The sequence below is a fragment of the Scatophagus argus genome, chromosome 7, assembly GCF_020382885.2.
Source record: "Scatophagus argus isolate fScaArg1 chromosome 7, fScaArg1.pri, whole genome shotgun sequence".
Taxonomy (NCBI): Eukaryota; Metazoa; Chordata; class Actinopteri; family Scatophagidae; genus Scatophagus; species Scatophagus argus.
Genome location: NC_058499.1, coordinates 322,029 through 340,471, shown reverse-complemented (window position 1 = coordinate 340,471; position 18,443 = coordinate 322,029). Strand labels below are relative to the sequence as shown.

The 18,443-nt window shown below is 49.3% G+C and overlaps 1 protein-coding gene across 4 annotated transcripts in view; it reads left to right on the top strand.

Moving 5' to 3' along the window:
* Positions 1-18,443, top strand: part of glg1a (golgi glycoprotein 1a) — a 31,985-nt gene that overhangs the window by 5,050 nt on the left and 8,492 nt on the right. Inside the window, exons 1-26 of one of the 4 annotated variants that reach the window (XM_046395271.1) lie at positions 773-867; positions 1,092-1,121; positions 1,227-1,313; positions 1,887-2,102; positions 3,651-3,854; positions 4,351-4,422; positions 4,587-4,773; positions 4,956-5,170; positions 5,294-5,415; positions 5,699-5,800; positions 5,961-6,114; positions 6,545-6,586; positions 7,121-7,345; positions 7,632-7,694; positions 8,278-8,391; positions 9,191-9,279; positions 9,946-10,063; positions 10,521-10,613; positions 10,899-11,036; positions 11,157-11,280; positions 11,454-11,596; positions 11,994-12,095; positions 12,605-12,712; positions 12,848-12,968; positions 13,371-13,477; positions 13,891-16,711. In XM_046395271.1, the coding sequence (XP_046251227.1) occupies positions 1,995-2,102; positions 3,651-3,854; positions 4,351-4,422; positions 4,587-4,773; positions 4,956-5,170; positions 5,294-5,415; positions 5,699-5,800; positions 5,961-6,114; positions 6,545-6,586; positions 7,121-7,345; positions 7,632-7,694; positions 8,278-8,391; positions 9,191-9,279; positions 9,946-10,063; positions 10,521-10,613; positions 10,899-11,036; positions 11,157-11,280; positions 11,454-11,596; positions 11,994-12,095; positions 12,605-12,712; positions 12,848-12,968; positions 13,371-13,477; positions 13,891-14,058 (2,919 nt within the window). In that variant the 5' untranslated portion in view covers positions 773-867; positions 1,092-1,121; positions 1,227-1,313; positions 1,887-1,994 and the 3' untranslated portion in view covers positions 14,059-16,711. Of the gene's footprint in view, positions 1-772; positions 868-1,091; positions 1,122-1,226; positions 1,314-1,886; positions 2,103-3,650; positions 3,855-4,350; positions 4,423-4,586; positions 4,774-4,955; positions 5,171-5,293; positions 5,416-5,698; positions 5,801-5,960; positions 6,115-6,544; positions 6,587-7,120; positions 7,346-7,631; positions 7,695-8,277; positions 8,392-9,190; positions 9,280-9,945; positions 10,064-10,520; positions 10,614-10,898; positions 11,037-11,156; positions 11,281-11,453; positions 11,597-11,993; positions 12,096-12,604; positions 12,713-12,847; positions 12,969-13,370; positions 13,478-13,890; positions 16,712-18,443 lie in introns of those variants that run through there. The other 3 variants (XR_006843931.1, XM_046395269.1, XM_046395270.1) reach the window with 3 other exon arrangements.

Sequence of the window (18,443 nt, the reverse complement as noted above, 5' to 3'; positions counted from 1 at the left end):
CAGAGCCGGCGTTGTCCTCGACGGGTGTCCAGAGAATAAAACAAACGTCCTGCTGGCTGGCGTCGGACTGAGCAGCTCCACCCAGTGTAACGGCAGCTTCACGTTTGGCTGGCTCCGACACACACACACTTCACAAACCAACACGATGCTGCTTTCAGGTGCCGGTCAGAAGCTCCAGAGCTGCAGGCCCATGAACAAACCATGTTGTCTGTGTTTGGCAGGATGAGTGTCAGTCGTCGTCGTTGTTGTCTCTGTGTTGTCATGTGAGTCTGAGCCCAGTGAGGTGGTGGTGATCTTCCGGTGGACCGTGACAGGTAAAGGTGCACATAAATTTGCTGGGTTTCACTGATTTCTGCCTTAGCACACTCACCTCAGGACGTTCAAATGGCGTTTCCTGAAAATGCATGTATCAAGCTTCAAAACGCCACAGCGGGCTGTTCTGGTCTCAGTGGTGACGGGTCGTTCTGGTCTGCAGTCTTCATCTTCAGCAGCAGCAGGCTGAGACCCCACGCTGCACTCACTGTGTGTGTGTGAGGAGCACAGTGACACTACACACACACACACACACACACACACACACAGCCAGCATATTCCTGGCTTGTGTTGTGGCTGCCATGTGGTAAACAGTCAAAGTCTTTCGCCATCTGCAGAGCTGTGATTTCTCTCTCTCTCTCTCTATCTCTCTCTCTAACTCTCGCTCTCTCTATCTCTCTCTATCTATCTCATCTCACACACACAGACACACACAGACACAGTCAGCTGAAGGGAGGACTGGCGTTTGGCTGCTTGTCCTGACAGGAAGTCAGATGTGTCAGGTCTGTGCCCTGACTCTGGGGCCGCTTCCCTGGACGGAGGCCTCCTATAAAGGTGTGTCCTGTGGACAGCCAGTGGACCAGAACTGCACCTCTGCTAGGTTCAACAACAGGCGCCTGAACGCATCGTTACACTGCAGACAAGCTTGCAGTGGATTATGGACTGTTGTGCACGTGTTACTGCATTGTGATGTTTAATGGGCGCCTCAGAGTCGATCTGAACCCTGAACTTATCGCCAGTTCATACTCTCATTTATCCTTCCTCTCCTCCTTTTTCAGGAAACTGAGATTGCTGCTGAATGCAACCACGTAAGTGCCACCACTTTCCAGCATGCAGCAGTTGTCCTGCAGCTCCAGAGATGGCGGCTGTAGCTGAACGTGCCTGAAAGTTTTTGTTTGTCCCCTCTCCTCCAGCTGCTGTGGAACTACAAGCTGAACCTGACCACCGACCCAAAGTTTGAGTCTGTGGCTGTGGAGGTCTGCAAGACCACTATCTCAGAGGTCAGTCGCTAAAAGCAAGGAATCGTCCATCCTGTTGTCACGTCACTGTCTTCTGGCCTCCCTGTTGTCACACAGCTGCTCCTCCTGCTCCTCCTCCTCTGTGCCACACAAATGAGTGGAACATCAGCTGAATTCCTGCCAGAACAAAACCACATTTAGAAACTGAGTGACATGAAAACCTCTTTTCCATTTAGAATCTGTAGTCTGTTCACTTCAGCCTGCTCTGCTAATTTCTTTAGTATCTGATTTCTGATCTGATGTGGCTCATTTTGTTCAGCTCAGCAGATGTGGCACATCTGTAATTTAGCAGACGTAATCTTTTAGATCCGCTCAAGCTCCAGTTTGTTTTTAAAAAGCATCGGACCCTCCTGAAACCTCCTGAATTATCAGGCCATGAAACAGAGGACGTCAGTCAGTGCTAAATGAGACGAGTGTGAGTTGGACCCATCAGCTGAACTCTTTGTTGTCCCGTCTGTTCAGACTTCAGTTTGATCACGTTTATCTTTCAGCATATTTCAACAGCAGCAGTTCTGAGTTGTTCCTGTCCTGACGCCTGCTCTGCTCCTCCTTCAGATTAAAGAGTGTGCGGCGGAGGAGCTGGGGAAAGGCTACCTGGTGTCCTGCCTGGTAGATCACCGTGGCAACATCAGCGACTACCAGTGCAACCAGTACATCACCAAGATGACTAGCATCGTCTTCAGTGACTACCGGCTGATCTGTGGCTTCATGGACAAGTGCCACGATGACATCAACACTCTGCGCTGCGGCAGCATCAGCACTGGAGAAAAGGTGAGCTGAAATAAAGCCCCGCCCACTTCCTGAACACAAGAAGCGAGTTCAGTCCTCCTGAGTGATGTTGGGAAAACAGAACGCAGGTTTCTGCTCAGCAGTTTTCCTGTCACTTCTCATGAAGTTTTATGTGAGTCCATCTGGTTCGCTCATTAATATTCAGACTTCACTCCTGCTTACATAAACGTTTCAGAAAATGTTCCTTAGGCAGTTAAGTGTTGATTATTTTAAATTCACTGGAGGAGACTGAATTTAACACGGTTTAACGGTTTGTAGAATAAAAATGAAGCGTCGTCTCACACCTTGGCTGTATGCTCTAGGCCCCCACAGGACTTGGTAACAAGTCGCATGAGGACCTGATCAGAAGGTCTGATCATGTCGTAGCATGTGAGGGCCCAGCGCCGAGCACCTCCTCTGCCTCTGATTATTGATCAGTGGACGGTCCTGTCAGTGTGTGGCTGTCTGTCCAGGCTCAGGGGCTGGCGGACCCGGCCAGCCGTCTCGGGGACCGAACACGGCGAGAGATTCTGTGTTGGTTCCGAAGCTTCGCTCAGTGTGACTCAGCTGGGAGTAGAACAGGAAGTTTTGACAGCAAGCAGAGTCAAGCTGAACCTTATAAGCCTGTTAGACACGCAGTTATTATGGGATGTCACATCAGCACAATTAGAACTTGGAGTGAATTATTGTCAGTGGCAGCGCAGTTGGTTTCATTATTGGGATTTAGTCTCAGCAGCTGGGAGAGTGTCGTCTTTCTCATCGCTTTCTAATCAGCAACGTTTAGCAAAAATGGAAGAAATCACACCCAATATTCTTTTAACAGCCTTTGGGTGTACCTGCATAAAGGAAGCATGACAATTTTTTAAGTGATTGTTCTCAGCTGATTGAGTTTCTTTGGCTGAACTGGACCAGGACAGGAGGGTCGGAGTGTAGCGGGGCACAGGAGTCCTGGTTCTCTCCTCGTTGAGTCACGCAGACAGAATCATGGAGCTGGTGGTCTGACTCGCTGATGGCTGTGGTTTCTCATCAGACAGTTCTGTGTCACACTGATAGACCTGGGGTGTTTCACTTAGTTCCCCCTCAGCTGTGTGAAACTTCTACGCACTGCAGTGTGTTAAGATGTGTTTCCAGTGAGCCTCAAACGAGCCACAGGAAACCTTAGAGCCGTGGCTGACGGCACACAAAAAGATGTCGCTGGTTCTCTTGTGGTGTCTTTCTGTAATCAGTCAGACTGTGATGAATACTTCTTCTAAAGGGTTAGTCTAGATAAACAGGAAGTGTTTGCTGTCAGTGTGTCTCTGTCCAGAGTACCAGGAACTGTTTCTGAACTGTTGTGGCTTGTTGTTCGTCAAAGCAGAAGGACCAAAAGCTGCAGGATGTGATGACAAGCACAGACTGATAACTTTGTCTCTCTAAGTGTCCTGCTGTCAGCAGGCAGACCAGACCGCATGCTGAAGTCATTGGGTTTAATGGGGCCAACTGATTGATTTGATTGAAAGCTGTGAGCTGCCCCCAATGTGACGGCTTTCCCTGTCGGACGTCTCTGTGCAGGACATCCACTCTCAGGGCGAGGTGATCGCATGTCTCGAGAGAGGTTTGGTGCGGGAGGCCGAGGATCAGCTGGGGGCGCACGCCATCAAGGAGGACTGCAAGAAGGCCATCATGAGAGTGGCCGAGCTGTCGTCGGACGACTTCCACCTGGATCGCTACCTGTACTTCGCCTGCCGCGACGACCGGGAACGTTTCTGTGAAAATGTGAGCATTCAGCTGGTTTTAAGCTTCTCCACAGGAAGTTTTCTGTCAGTTGTGACTTAGTGAAGACTGAGTTTCAGTTTTCCTGACGTCTTTCTCGTTTAACACACATGTATTTCTTGCTGTTGTGAGTTCTCCTTCCTGTCCATGTTATATTGTGTATATGTCCAGTCAGTGTCCATGAGATGTGAGAGATGTCTTTAAACTGTCCCTCAGTTCAGGTTTCAGGTTTGGCTCAGGTCTGCGTCTGTCCTTCACATTCACGATGCCAGCTCGTCTCAGGCTGTTGGGAAGCTTTGACCTTCTGTCAGACTGCGAGGTGTTTCTGCAGGGGGTCACAGCTGACACTCCTGAGTCTTCATCCTCTATGAAAGCACGTCTGACAGAATTATGTTTGTTATCTGAGCAGAATCAGATTTTCTTCACCCTTGAGGCTTGATGAAACACCATTTTGAGCTGATGGACTAACGGACGTGTTTCTGCCTTGCCTGTTTTTCAGACGCTGGCCGGAGAGGGACGAGTTTACAAATGTCTCTTCAATCACAAGTTTGAGGAAGCCATGTCTGAGAGGGTGAGTGCTCTTCACCAGGGCAGAAATACCTTCGCTTTTTTCACTTATTCTTTAACAAGTTCACACTGTTGTTACCCACATTGTGAGACCATCTGGAGTAAAACCAGGTTAAAAAGTGTCCACTCATGCTTGAACGCCTGCTGTGATGTTGTCTGTGTCCTCAGTGCCGTGAGGCGTTGACCACCAGGCAGAAGCTCATCAGTCAGGACTACAAGGTGAGCTACTCACTGGCCAAAGCCTGCAAGTCAGACCTGAGGAAATACCGCTGCAGTGCCGACTCCAACATGCCCCGGGCTCGAGAAGCTCGCTTGTCCTACCTGCTGCTGTGCCTGGAGTCTGCCGTGCACCGAGGTAAACCGAGTTCCGTTCCCGGGTCCTCAGTGGACGTCCTGATTTGTCTTCTTATGGAAAGTCTTTACAAAGACACACACCATTTTGAAAAGCATTTTAAAAATTACATTAAAAACTTAAAGGTTTCCTTCAGTCCGTCAACTTGCACAGACTTTAATTTGTTGCATGTGCGTGTGTTTCAGGGCGTGTGGTCAGCGGTGAGTGTCAGGGTGAGATGATGGATTACCGGCGGATGCTGATGGAGGATTTCTCTCTGAGTCCGGAGATCGTGCTGCACTGCCGCAGTGAGATCGAGGGTCACTGCTCCGGTCTGCACCGCAAAGGACGGACACTGCACTGCCTCATGAGGGTCGGCCGAGGAGACATGGGAGCCGTCGACTCCAACTGTCAGAGGGCCGTAAGTCTCCGCTAACATGAGCCATAGGAACCAGAATTCAATTCCAGCCCAGAGGAATGAAAACGGTTGACAGATTCGTGGATTCCCATGTCTGTTTTTGGTTTCTCGTGTCTTCATCCTCAGCTCCAGACTCTGATGCAGGAAGCCGACCCCGGAGCCGACTACCGCATCGACCGAGCGCTCAACGAGGCCTGCGAGTCCGTCATCCAGACTGCCTGCAAACACATCCGCAACGGAGACCCCATGTGAGTCCTCCTGTCAAACTCTGCAGCACTCGGTCGTCAGTAACGCTCATACTTATGTTGTATATTTGTTGTAAACAATGGTAGTGGTCTCATTACCCTTTTTTTCTCAGCAGACCCTTTTTAATTCACTGATTTCTGAGATCAGGAAGCCTAATCTTAAAGGGTCTCTTGTTAAAGTGAGGTGCTTGTTGTATTTGATCATGAAAGACTTGATCCTTCAGGAACAGTTGAACTGATTTGCGTGAAGGCTGAAGTTTGAAAGTTTGTGTTACTGATGATGCAGGATCCTGTCTTGTCTCATGGAGCATCTGTACACTGAGAAGATGGTGGAGGACTGTGAGCACAGACTGCTGGAGCTGCAGTACTTCATCGCCAGAGATTGGAAGTAAGTCTCCCTCCTCCTTCCCCAGATGATAAAACCTTCACTGAGATCACAAACTGTTCTCCTGACTGAGATCTGAAACCATGTTGATGCGTCCTGAGAGACGTCCGTCTCATGTCGGAGGACCCTTTTGTTAAGCGGTGCGTCTCTCCCTGTTGTCCAGGCTGGACCCCATCCTGTATAAGAAATGCCAGGGCGATGCTGCCCGCCTCTGCCACACTCACGGCTGGAACGAGACCAGTGAAATGATGCCGCCCGGCGCCGTATTCTCCTGCCTGTACCGCCACGCTTACCGCTCGGTGGAGCAGGGACGGAGGGTGAGTCTGTCCACCACTGGAAGACGTTTGACATGACATCGGGCCAGGTCACTCACAGCATAGACAAATTTACAGTATGTGGTTTCTGACTCCAAGACCCAGCACATTTCACGGTCCTTTCTTCACCTTCAGGCCTCGTTTTCATTCAGAATGATTTTCTCTCAGTCGAACTTTGTGCTGTGCAGATTATTTTCAAAGTTTCAGGCCGTTGACCTCCAGAGTTATTTGGATCGTCAAATAACAGAACGTCAGTTAGTGATGACTTCGCTTTAAAGCTTTTCCGATCACATTAGAGCATCATCTGAATGCCCAGAGCGACAGAGTAGAAACTGTCTCATCATTCTGTCAGTAAGCATAAGGAAAGTCAAAGCTACAGCAACCTGACCGGAAGTGTGCTAACGCTGTCACTGACCAGAGCGTGTTCTCGTAGCTCCCCGGTGGGGCGTCTGAAGCCGAAGACCACGATGTGACTGTGAGTCCTGCTGCTGAGCTCACCCTCATAATCACAGGAAGCGCTCATGGTGGCTGGTGCTTTAATGTAGGGGAGGTGATTCTGTAGCTGATCTGGGGTCAGTGCATGTCGGGACTGACGGGACCTGAGCTGCTGAGCTGTGACATGAAGAATCGATCTCCAATCACAGACAACATGATTACACTGATTAATCAGCCAGAACAAATTCAGCTTTTTGCTAAAATCAGAAGTTACACGTTTTGGCTGTCCTTAAAGTGATACTGCACCTTTCATACTGGTCTGACTAGTCCTACATACTGGTATGATTTGGTGAAACTGTCATAGATCTTCTCTCATGTCACTCTTACTGTCCTCTTTGTTTCTGTTATTGTGAGTCATGTTGTGACTGAATAAATGTACTTACAAACCTGTGAGCTTCAGAAATGTTTGTGAAAGACCAGACCAGTAGAAATCAGGAGTGGAGTATCAGTTTAAGGTCCCCTTGAACAGTCAGAGTGTCCTCTAACCCAATGTGGTCGTGCCCCCCTCCCCCAGCTGTCCAGGGACTGTAAGGTCGAGGTGCAGAGAATTCTCCACCAGAGAGCGCTGGACGTGAAGCTGGACCCGGAGCTCCAGAGGCGATGTATGACCGACCTGGGAAAGTGGTGCAGCGAGAAGACGGAGGCCGGACAGGAGCTGGAGTGTCTGCAGGACCACCTGGAGGATCTCGTGTCTGAATGCAGAGAAGTGGTGGGGAACCTGACGGAGCTGGAATCAGAGGTAACCACCACCCCTGCTGCTGCCCACAATCCACCAGGAAATCATTTAACTGTTGTCACAGTTTACCACCAGTTCTTCAGAGTTTCACAATCAGTCTGTGCATCTGACCCGAGCAAAGTCAGTGGTTTCAGTCATCATTTAGTGGATAATAACCAGAATCGGACTCAGACTCTTTGAGACTTTGTGTTGTTGGTTTGATAGAGTTTGGAACAGTTCATGACTTTCTGAAAGACGGAAGGGTTCAGCTGAACTGACTGATCTGCTCTTTGTGAATGTCTGTCATCAGGATATTCAGATCGAGGCCCTGCTGATGAGAGCCTGTGAACCCGTCATCCAGACCCACTGCCATGTAAGTCTGCACTTCACTCCCACTTCTTTTAATCCACTCTGAACTGAATTACTGGAAGAGATTTCATAACTTTTTGGCTCAGCTGCATCAAAAGAAGACATCTGTTGTTTCTGGTTTAAGAAGGCCACAAGTGTAAAAAGTGGCCTGCACAGCAGCTTGTTTGATTGGAGGAGGTTTCCCACGTGACCTGATGACATGTTAACACACGCATACAAAACTGAAGGCTGCACGCAAACAGGAAGCTGGTGTGGGGAAGAGCTGGTCCTCTTCCTCCGGCCTCATGTGACCTGTGATCATTAACACCTTCTGCTGTGCTGTCTGTGAACATTTCTGAAGCAGCACGCTGTGTCCTAACGTGTGTGTCGAACAGCAACAGTACCACACACACACACACACACACACACACACACACGCTCACAGGCGTTCAGTCTGTCCTCTGTGGCAGCTTGTGTTGACTGCAGCCATATTGATGACGGTCTATCAACTGAACGATTCAAGTCTTATATGATCATAACATTAATTTAATCCACAAACTGCCAGTTAATTGTCTTTCTGTCTTTCTGTCTGTCCGTCTGTCTGTCAGGAGGTGGCTGATAACCAGATAGATACCGGAGACCTGATGGACTGTCTGGTTCAGAACAAACACCAGAAGGAGATGAATGAGAAGTGTGCTGTGGGAGTGACTCACTTCCAGCTGGTGAGGACATAATGGACAAGCTCGTCCATGTTACTCAGCTCTTCAGGCTGTACTCTGCAGCGTGTCTTTGATACAACAGGACAGACGTGTCTCCAACGTGTCATCTGACTGATATCAGAATGTGATGAACGCTGTATGGACAAAAGTATTGGGACACCTCTCCGTAGTGTTGAATTCAGGTGTGTTATGGGCCTGTTCCTCAGGGTTTGGGCTCGGCCCCTGACCTCCAGTGAAGGGAAATCTTAATGCTTCAGCACACCAAGACATTTTGGACAATGCTATGCTTCCAACTTTGTGGCAACAGTTTGTTGAAGGCCCTTTTCTATTCCAGCATGACTGTGCCCCAGTGCACAAAGCAAAGCTCCATAAAGACATGGTTGAGAGTTTGGTGTGGAAGAACTTGACTGGCCCACACAGAGCCCTGACCTCAACCCCATCCAACACCTTTGGGATGAACTGGAACGGAGATTGTGAGCCAGGCCTTTTGGTCCAACATCAGTGTGTGACCTCACAAATGCTCTACTGCATGAATGGGCACAAATTCCCACAGAAACACTCCAACATGTTGTGGAAAGCCTTCACAGAAGAGTGGAAGCTGTTAGAGCTGCAAAGGAGGGGGAACCAGCTCCATACTAATGTATGTCTTTAGGATGTGGTGTAATGATCAGATGTCCCAATACTTTTGTCATTTAAGTGTATGTGCACTGAAGACACGTCTGTTTGCAAGCGTGCAGGCTGCAGCCATATTGTCTACTGGATTCATCACTAACAAGCTGTCTGTCTGTCTGTCTGTCCACAGATTCAGATCAAAGATTTCCGTTTCTCATACAAGTTCAAGACAGCCTGCAAGGAGGACGTCCTCAAACTGTGTCCCAACATCAAGAAAAAGTAAGAGGGGCAAAAACGGTCCCAAAGTCCCCTTGGTCAGTTTTTCAGATGTATACAAGAAGGAGCTTTGAGCTTCATGTCACAGTCTTTATTCTGGACGTTGTGTCCCGTGCTGCTGCAGGAGGTGGACATTGACCGTCCACGCTCAGGTGTCTCCAGGCACTTTTGGTAATTTTGTTGCTCATTTCAGCACATTTTTAGGTGAGACTGACCCTGAGTGAAATCCCAGAACAGAAGAGATCTCAGCTCAGGTGTTTCTGTGTGTGACTGTTTCCTCTCTCCAGCAGACTCAAATGGTTGAACTGGTCACAGATGCTGGACCCCTTCAGCCTGAGTCCCAAACTCCCAAACTGTTGCATTACCTTCTTAGAACAGGATGGGGCTCAGAGAACCAGGCCTTTGTCTTAGTGTGTCCCCAGTCAGTGGACACTCAGCACTTCCTCCAGATGTTTACCACAAAAAGTTTTGTTATCTTCAGTCTAACAGTACAGATCGTTGAGCGGGTGAAGACTACGTGATGGTGCTGGTGCTACTGTACAGGATCTGCAGAGAAACTCCACCTGGACTGTTCAGTCCTGACACTCTGTTTGATTTCTGGATTTATGGTGTAAAGACGTCCGTCGTCCCGTCTGACTGTGTGTAAGCTGCCCTCTTTTTGTTTGTCAGGGTGGATGTCGTGATCTGCCTCAGCACCACGGTGAGGAACGACACCCTGCAGGACGTCAAAGAGCAGCGCGTGTCCGTCAAGTGTCGCAAACAGCTGCGGGTGGAGGAGGTGGAGATGGTACGTTCACTGACACGCAGCAAAGTCACCGTCAGTCCAACCTGTTTTACTAACCAGATGAAAAAGTCCGATGGCGGACTTGGGAGCTCGGCGCCGACCGGCCGAGCTCTGGGACCACATGTTTGTCCACATGGACGCTTAGAAAACACTCAGAACTCACTTTGACAACCACGTCCTCACACTGAGGCAGAAACCATGAAGCGTGTGTGTGTGTGTGTCTGTCTCAGTGTGTGTGTTTGTGTGTGTCTGAGTGAGTGTCCCTCAGTGTGTGTGTGTATGTGTGTGTCTGTCTCAGTGTGTCACCACAGCAGTAGAGTTGAGGTGGATCAGACCAGCTTGTTGCTGAGATGTTAAGACCCGTCGGTCTGAGTTCTGCTTCTTGTTGTCTCTGCTGTCTTCAGTCTGCACTGATGGAAAGTTTCTGTCTTTTCTTTGTGTTTTCTGTGAACGTCTGCAGTCCGAGGACATCCGGCTGGACCCCGAACTCTACGACTCCTGTAAGCAGGACATCAACAGACTGTGTCAGGCCGTGGCCTTCGGCAACGCTCAGGTCAGAGGCACACACACTGATGCACACGCACACTGAGGCACACACACACTGAGACACACTGAGACACACACACACACACTGAGACACACTCACAAACACACACACAGTTTTTACAATACATCAGTTTTTCAGTTGTTAGCAGTAAAATGAATTAGGTGCTTCAGATAAGGTGGACGTTGTTGGAGAACTTTTCCATGTCCTGCAGCCGTCACACCATGTGCAAGTGTGACCACCAGGTGTGTGTGCGTGTGTGTACGTGACCACCAGGTGTGTCTTTCTCTGCAGGTCATCGAGTGTCTGAAGGAGAACAAACGTCAGCTGACTCAGCGCTGTCACCAGAGGATCTTCAAGCTGCAGGAGGTGGAGATGGTGGATCCTGAACTGGACTACCAGCTGATGAGAGTCTGCAAGCACATGATCAGGGTAGGCCAGCAAAACAACATGTTGTGTGCAGTTGTTACGTTAATGTGAAACAAACTGAAGTGTCGGAGCTGACGGAGCGTTTGCTGCCTTCGGTCACAGTCCGATGTCTCTGTGTTCCAGAGGTTCTGCACCGAGTCGGAGGGAAAGAACGTCCTCCAGTGCCTGAAACAGAACAAGAACAGCGAGCTGATGGATCCTAAGTGCAAGCAGATGATCACCAAGAGGCAGATCACCCAGAACACAGGTACACACGCACACACATACGCACACATGCACACAGACGCGCAAACACGCATGTGCACACACAGACACACATACATACATGCACGCGTGCACACACACATGCATGACCTCAAGTGCAGCTGCTTAATGTGTGTGTGCATGTGTGTGTGTGTGCGTGTGCGCGTGCCGGTGCAGACTACAGGCTGAACCCGGTGCTGAGGAAGGCCTGTAAAGCCGACATCCCAAAGTTCTGTCAGCCCATCCTGACGAAGGCGTCGGCTGACAGCGAGCTGGAGGGTCAGGTCATCTCCTGCCTCAAACTGAAGTACGCCGACCAGGTGAGACACCTGCCGTCTTCTCTGGTCCCGGAGTCGTTCGATGTGTCTTATTAATGCGTGTTTATGCACATTTTAAAGGATGGCATCAGAAAAGGTGCAAAATGGAACAGACGTTACTCAAATTAAGTTTGTCTGCTCAGTTAATGAACAGCTCATGAGCCTCACAGGAAGGCGACCAGTTTGCATTTCCTTTTTCGTGCCGTTTCAGCAGTTTGCTGCTGTCACAGCTGAGTCCTTGTTGTGTTTCGTAGACTGAGTTTGTGTCAGACAGAAAATGATGTTTAAGCTCTGCGGAGTGAAACGTGACTCGGCCTGATGGGATCGTGAAGCAGTCGATGAAGACGGTTAGTCAAATGTCAAATCAAAGTCCTCCTCTTCTTGTGTTTGCTTGTGACAGCGTTTGTCTCCAGACTGCGAGGACCAGATTCGGGTCATCCTGCAGGAGTCGGCTCTGGACTACAGGCTGGACCCTCAGCTGCAGATCCACTGCACCCAAGAGGTTCGCGCATTTCACACAGGGTCACTACGACTCGGCCACACGTGATCAGGGTCCGAAACTGCCTTCACTCATGTGTTTCAATTGGACCGCAGCAGCCGCCACGCGTTTCCTGTTGACCAAAACACAAAGCTGAATTAAAGTACTGCACTGTCAGCATCACGACATGGAGATGCTTGGTACTGCAGGTGGTACTGTGAGTGTACTGTATGTACTGTGATGTGCAGCAGGTGTGCGGCGTGACTCTCATCTGGGATCATTAGTGGTAATGTGGCTGTCTGGCCAGCAGGGGGTAGCGCCAGCACGCTCACCAGCTGCACATTTTTCATTGGTAAAGTTGAAAGCAGCTGGTGTGATTGGCTGAAAGGATTCATCATTCATTCTGTCAGACATCAGATGATGCTGAATTAATTGATCACAAACCTGACACATGTAGATTCAGTAATACAAAATGTCCCCAGGAACAAAGCTGAGAGGAACGTGTGTGTGTGTGTGTGTGTGTGCGCGCGCAGATCTCCAGGCTGTGTGCAGAGGAAGCAGCAGCTCAGGAGCAGACGGGGCAGGTGGAGGAATGTCTGAAGGTGAACCTGCTGAAAATCAAACAGGAAGGATGCAAGAAGGTAAACAGTCTCACTGCTGCTTTCACTGACCCCTGAGGGGCACGTAAATCGCAGCATCATGACATTCAGCCTCTGCATGCACTCATTTCTTTACTGCCTCCGCCTCCCTGCCCCCACCTGCCCCTCCTCTTGCAGGAAGTGTTGAACGTGCTGAAGGAGAGTAAGGCAGACATCTTTGTCGACCCTGTCCTGCACACAGCCTGCGCCCTGGACATCAAACACCAGTGTGCCGCCATCCCACCTGGCAAAGGGCGGCGTGAGTCCATATAAACACACACACACACGCACACACCTCACGGTACCTGAATGTAATCCTGCTTGGACACTTTTCTGGATTGAATTTTGTTCTTGGATTTCTGTGAGTCTGAGTTGAGGTGAACGTACAGAAGAGTCACTGATTTAATTAAAGAGTTTGGCACTGGATAAATAAACTGACTTAAACTGAACTGAACTGAGTGAAGTTCTGTCTTTGACATGCAGCTGTTTTTCATTTTTCCTTTTTGTAAAGCATAAACATCAGTTTAACTGCTCGGATGTTTGACGTGTGTGTCTCTTCATTGTTTGAATGTTGCTTCAGTTTGTTCAGGTTTTAGGTGCAGGTTTGTCTGGTTCAGTTTGTCTCATCAGATGACACGATCTCGTTGTGTTGTGTCCTCAGAGATGTCGTGCCTGATGGAGGCGCTGCAGGACAAGCGTGTTCGTCTGCAGCCAGAGTGCAAGAAGAGGCTGCAGGACCGCATCGACATGTGGAGCTACGCCGCCAAAGTAAGACGGAGCTCAGCTGTTTGCTCCTGTGGGTGAAAACCCCGCGAGCACACGGCTGATGTGACGCAGGAAACATCACTTGTTGGACTGTGCAGTTAGGGAGTCTTTTAGGATGAGCATGGACTGGAATGTTGTCTTGAAAAGCTGTGCATGATTTTGTTATTGTTATTAATTAATGATTACTAATGAATTCAGATTGAGATGTTTTTCTTTGAGAGTGATGGAATGAGTTTTGTCAAGTCACCTTTAAAAAGCTGCAGTAAATCTGTTTCACTCTGAGTCTTGCTTTGATATTGAATGTATGAATCAAAATTTTAGAATTTAATTTTAGTTTGAGCTTTTGTTTTGAAATAGGAAAGGTCTTTGATTTTGGAACTAACTAGGTATGCCGCTCTGTCCTCACTTCATGTCAGGTGGCTCCCGCTGACGGTTTCTCAGACCTGGCCATGCAGGTGATGGCGTCACCATCCAAGAACTACATCCTGACTGTGATTGGTGCAGGTGTGGCGCTGCTCTTTCTGATCGGGCTGCTCTGCGGCAGGTTTACCAAACGCGTCACGCAGGAGCTGAAGGACAGGTAGACCCCGCCCACTCCGGGGTCAGGACGCACCCACAGGAGAAACGACCACGGCCCAAAAGAACCTCTATCGCTCCTCACACACCTGAAGACTCCACCTGTCCACTTCCTCCCCGACTGAGCTCTCCTCACCTCACCTTAATCAGTGACACACCTGCTGCTCGTCTACATGAGCCCCGCCCACTCCCCAGGGGGCCACGCCCACCATCGCCTCCTCCTCCTCCTCTTCCTCCTCTTCTTGGTCTTTTTTTCCTTCTCTTCCTGAGCTTTGATGCAGAGCACCGAGTTTTCCTGCAGCTTCATCTGCACTCTCCTGATGTAGATGCAGTATTACTCCCCCTGTGCTGTGGGGTGGCGGGGGGAGGAGGGGGAGGAGGATGGTGGGGGTGTGGAGTCAGAGGTGAAGGCGTGAGAGTGAGGGAGGAGAGTGAAATCATGTTTCCTGTAAATGTGTAGAAAAAGGGATGGGATTTGCTCGTGTACAGAGCGGGTTGATGACTCCAGTATTTTAATGACTGTATGTGTGTGTGTGTGCGTGTGTGTGTCGAACGGTTTTTGGGGTTTGTTTGGCTCTCTCTCTCGCTCTCTCTCTCTTTGTTTTGCTGATGTGTGTTAGTTAGGTTTTATCGCCATGGGACTGCCAGGCGGGCGGTGCCAAGCGGCCAGCCCTCCACCGAGCCACAGATGAGATACAGAGAGGGGCCATCTTGTTCAGAGCTCTTCGTACAGCAGGAATTATTAGTTTTGTTTTTGAAATGGCAGACCTGGCAGCCTCAGCTCTCCTCTAATGCAGTCTGACTTTTTTGATGTTTTGTCCCAGCCCTACCTGCGCCATAAACGCACCACGTCCACCTGCTGCGCTCAGTTCAGCTGATGTCAGCGTTCCAGCAGTGGGTTGAGACGTGTGTTTGCCATCGCCGTCTGGAGACGCCGCGGCTGGTTTCCGCCGTGCCGCGACCCCAGTCTGGTCCTGGACTGGGGGGAGCAGACAGACTGGGAGAACTGGCTCTGTATTTGTGCCAGTCATGAACTCGCAGAGCGGCTGCTGGTTGGTGCGGACAAGCTGAGAATAATGCAGAATGAGGAAGTGAAAAGATTCTGGATGATGATGGAGATGTGAACATTTGAGTAAAGATGATACTGGAATCATTGCACATTTTTGGTTCTTTTTATATCTATAAATATATATATATTGTTTTGTCATAGCCTTATTTATTTGTTTACTAATGGTCAAAGTCTTTCAGTTCTCTTTTTCTATGATTTGAATGTTCTCTGGCTGCCTTTTCCAGCAAGTGTCCCTCCTCTGGGGACAGGGACAGAGGGAGGACGTGTGTCCTCCTTCCTGTGTGGCAGTGGACAAAGAACCGGAGCCACTCGCTCGTGATGCTTTGTTCCAGACCAGACAGGTGAAAGAGTTCAGTGATGAGTCGCTGCATCCATCAAGACCTGCGGTCCAGCAAGTCCAGGAAGCGGTTTCAGATTGGCCTGCTGTGAAAGCTCCTGGATTATTTGAATCCTCTTCCTGTTGCATCTCAGTTTCCTAGAGCCCAACAGTCAACTTTGGTGCAGGACAGACAAAAGCAGTAGACGTTTGATGAAGTCGATCTGCACATTTTATTGGTAACTTTTGATTGGTGTGTCGGTTAATTGATGACAGAACATCTGTGGGCAGACAGTCGTTGGACAGACGGTCTGTGGTTGGTCGTGACGGCTGGTGTGAAGGCCGGGTGAACAGGACACGAGGGTGGACAGCAGCTCAAACAGAAGTGTGAGGTGCTGTGTGACCTGCTGGGCTGACGTCAGCAGAACCTGTCCTGTCCCCGAGTCGACCGTTGGCCCACGTGAGTTCATGTTTGCAGCTCAGTCTGGAATGGGGGCCTCAAAGGCAGTGATGGATGTCAGTGACCTCTGATCTCAGCACAGGAAATGCACAAAAAACCACGAGACAAACCAGAAACACGCCACTCAAACCAAGGAAAAGTTTGACTCAAGTCACTCAGAGGTCCCTTTGCGGGCTTTCGCGGCACCGGGGCTTCGTCTCGCAGTCTGCTGGGGACGGCGGCGGTCGAGGTGTCCGTGTAACGGCGTGTCTCGGTGTGTTGGCCTGTGGCAGCTCAGTCCCGTGTACATGTGTAGTATACTGCTGACGTGCCGTGCAGTTAGCCCGTACTCTTCATGTCTAACTGTTGAAGCTTGCTGTGCTGCACTCCTGCTTGTAAATGAGACGTCCTCATTTGTTGAACTGCCTTCACTTGTTTTCCATCTGCCGTCAGTTTTCTCAAAGCGTGCCTGCTCACCGTCCCGCCGAGGGACCGGCTGTACAGAACATCCCAGGACCCCCTGCAGCACCCGACAGAGGAGTGTGTGGGCGTGTCCAGGTGTGTGTGAGAGCGTGAGTGCTGCCCACAGACTTTGTGTCCACAGGATGCTGTGATCTCCGGTCATTTCCTTGCTGTTCTTGTTGTCCCGAGCTTTGATAACTCGAACATTTTAAGTCTGTGATGATAAAAAAACGATATTTTGTTTCTGAATCCACGGAGCTCCTCATCATCTGATTTATTTTTCCCTGTCAACTTTTCTTTTTGGTTTTCTTTGTTGATCTGTACAGATGGAAATTGGACAATTTGTTAATAATAATAAAGTCTGCAAGGTTTCTATTCTGTTGTCCCGTCTGTTTGTTTCAAAACCATCTTTAAAGCACAACGTAAAGTTCTGTCCATCAAATTCCCTGAAAAGACCAAAGCAGCTGAGGTTGTGTGATTTAAAAAGTACGCCGATCAGCTGAATCCTTTTTAACCAAATCCTTTGTTTGTGAATGTTGCAAATAATCCCAGGTTTCAGTTTGTTAGCTGTACAACCAACAACAAACCAAAGCTTGGCAGCGTCCTGTGTCTCAAAAATTTGCATTAGCATGCCAAGCTAACGTAACCTGAACTGAAGACCATGTGCTGCCAACACCTGGCTGTGACAAGCTAACAGCTAACCCTTTGAGGAAACGGGCCCGTTCTGCTGAATATTAAAAACAAGAACGTCAGCAAATCGTGAAGCAAGTACGACAACACGAGACAAAATTTAGCAGGTCAGCCAATACGACTTCCTGGTCCCACAGCAGGAAGTCCAGCTCGCCGTCTGTCTTCCAGAAGCTCTCACCAACGACTGGCCGCCAGTCTGAGATTTACTCTCGCCTGTCCTCTGGCTCGGTCACTTTCTCTCCTCCTCGGTCAGCGTCCTCTTCGGTGTCTGCTCCTCTGTCCTGATGTCCTTAGAGGCTGCTAAGCCCGGTTCTGCTGCTCTCCGCCGTGTCCTTCTCCACCCTGGATATGAAAACCATCTCCTCCTCCTCCTCCCTGCAGTCCAGCAGTGTGGCGCTCAGCTAGCTGCACTGGGCAGTCGTGGATCAGCGGTTAGAGTGTCGGACCCGTAACCGGTGGATCGCTGGTTCGATTCCCCGTACCGGTGTCCATGGCTGAGGTACCCTTGAGCAAGGTACCTAACCCCCACTGCTCCCCGGGCGCTGCACGCGGTCGCCCACTGCCCCGGGTTTGCTGTGTGTGTGTGCACGTCACTTGGGTGGGTTAAATGCAGAGCACGAATTTCATTGGAGTGAGTTCCCTCCAATGACAAGATATGTCACTTTCATCTTTCATCTTCTTTCATCTGCTAATAGAGCTAACTAGCTAACAGGAGCCGCAGCAGCAACTTAACTACTTTAGCAACAAGTAAACTGTCTGTCCACTGAGAAACTCACAGTCACAGAGAGGCAAGTCAGAGCAGCTGCAGGACAAGCAGAAAACATTCGCTCTCCAAAACATGATCCAGTTTAAACTCAGTGTTAGGTGGAGGTGTGTGACGTAGGTCAGTGTAGCGTTACATACGCAGGTTCTACCTGATCATTGACGGCATTATCAGCTTTCCCACTCAAACTGCCTTCGACGTGCTTGTGAATGGGAAGACAAACAAAAAGTTAAATACGCCTTTAAAAATTCCTCAGGAAGTTAAGAGGAGATCCACAGAAATCCTCTTTTTATTCCTCAGATTCTCCTCTCTTGTTATTCCAGAGATTGTTGTGTCTTGTTAAAATCTGCGGCCTGCATTACCCACTGTGCAACGCAAACCCTGACATTTTGGTTAGAATTCAAGGTGCGTTATGCTAGCAGCAGCTAATGTGCAGCGGGGATGAGGTGCTCCAGAAGTCTGGTTAGTCTCCAGACTTTAGTGTTTTCAGACCTTTGACTTGCTCTCCATACATCCATGTTTTTTAGCAAATTAAAAAAAAAGAGATAATTGTCTGTATTTTGGAAAGACAAAGCCTTTGATCAAAACAGCATTCATTGCGATTATCCGCCTTAAATCCTTCTGTTTTGTCTCAGTGAGAACATGTTGATGGCA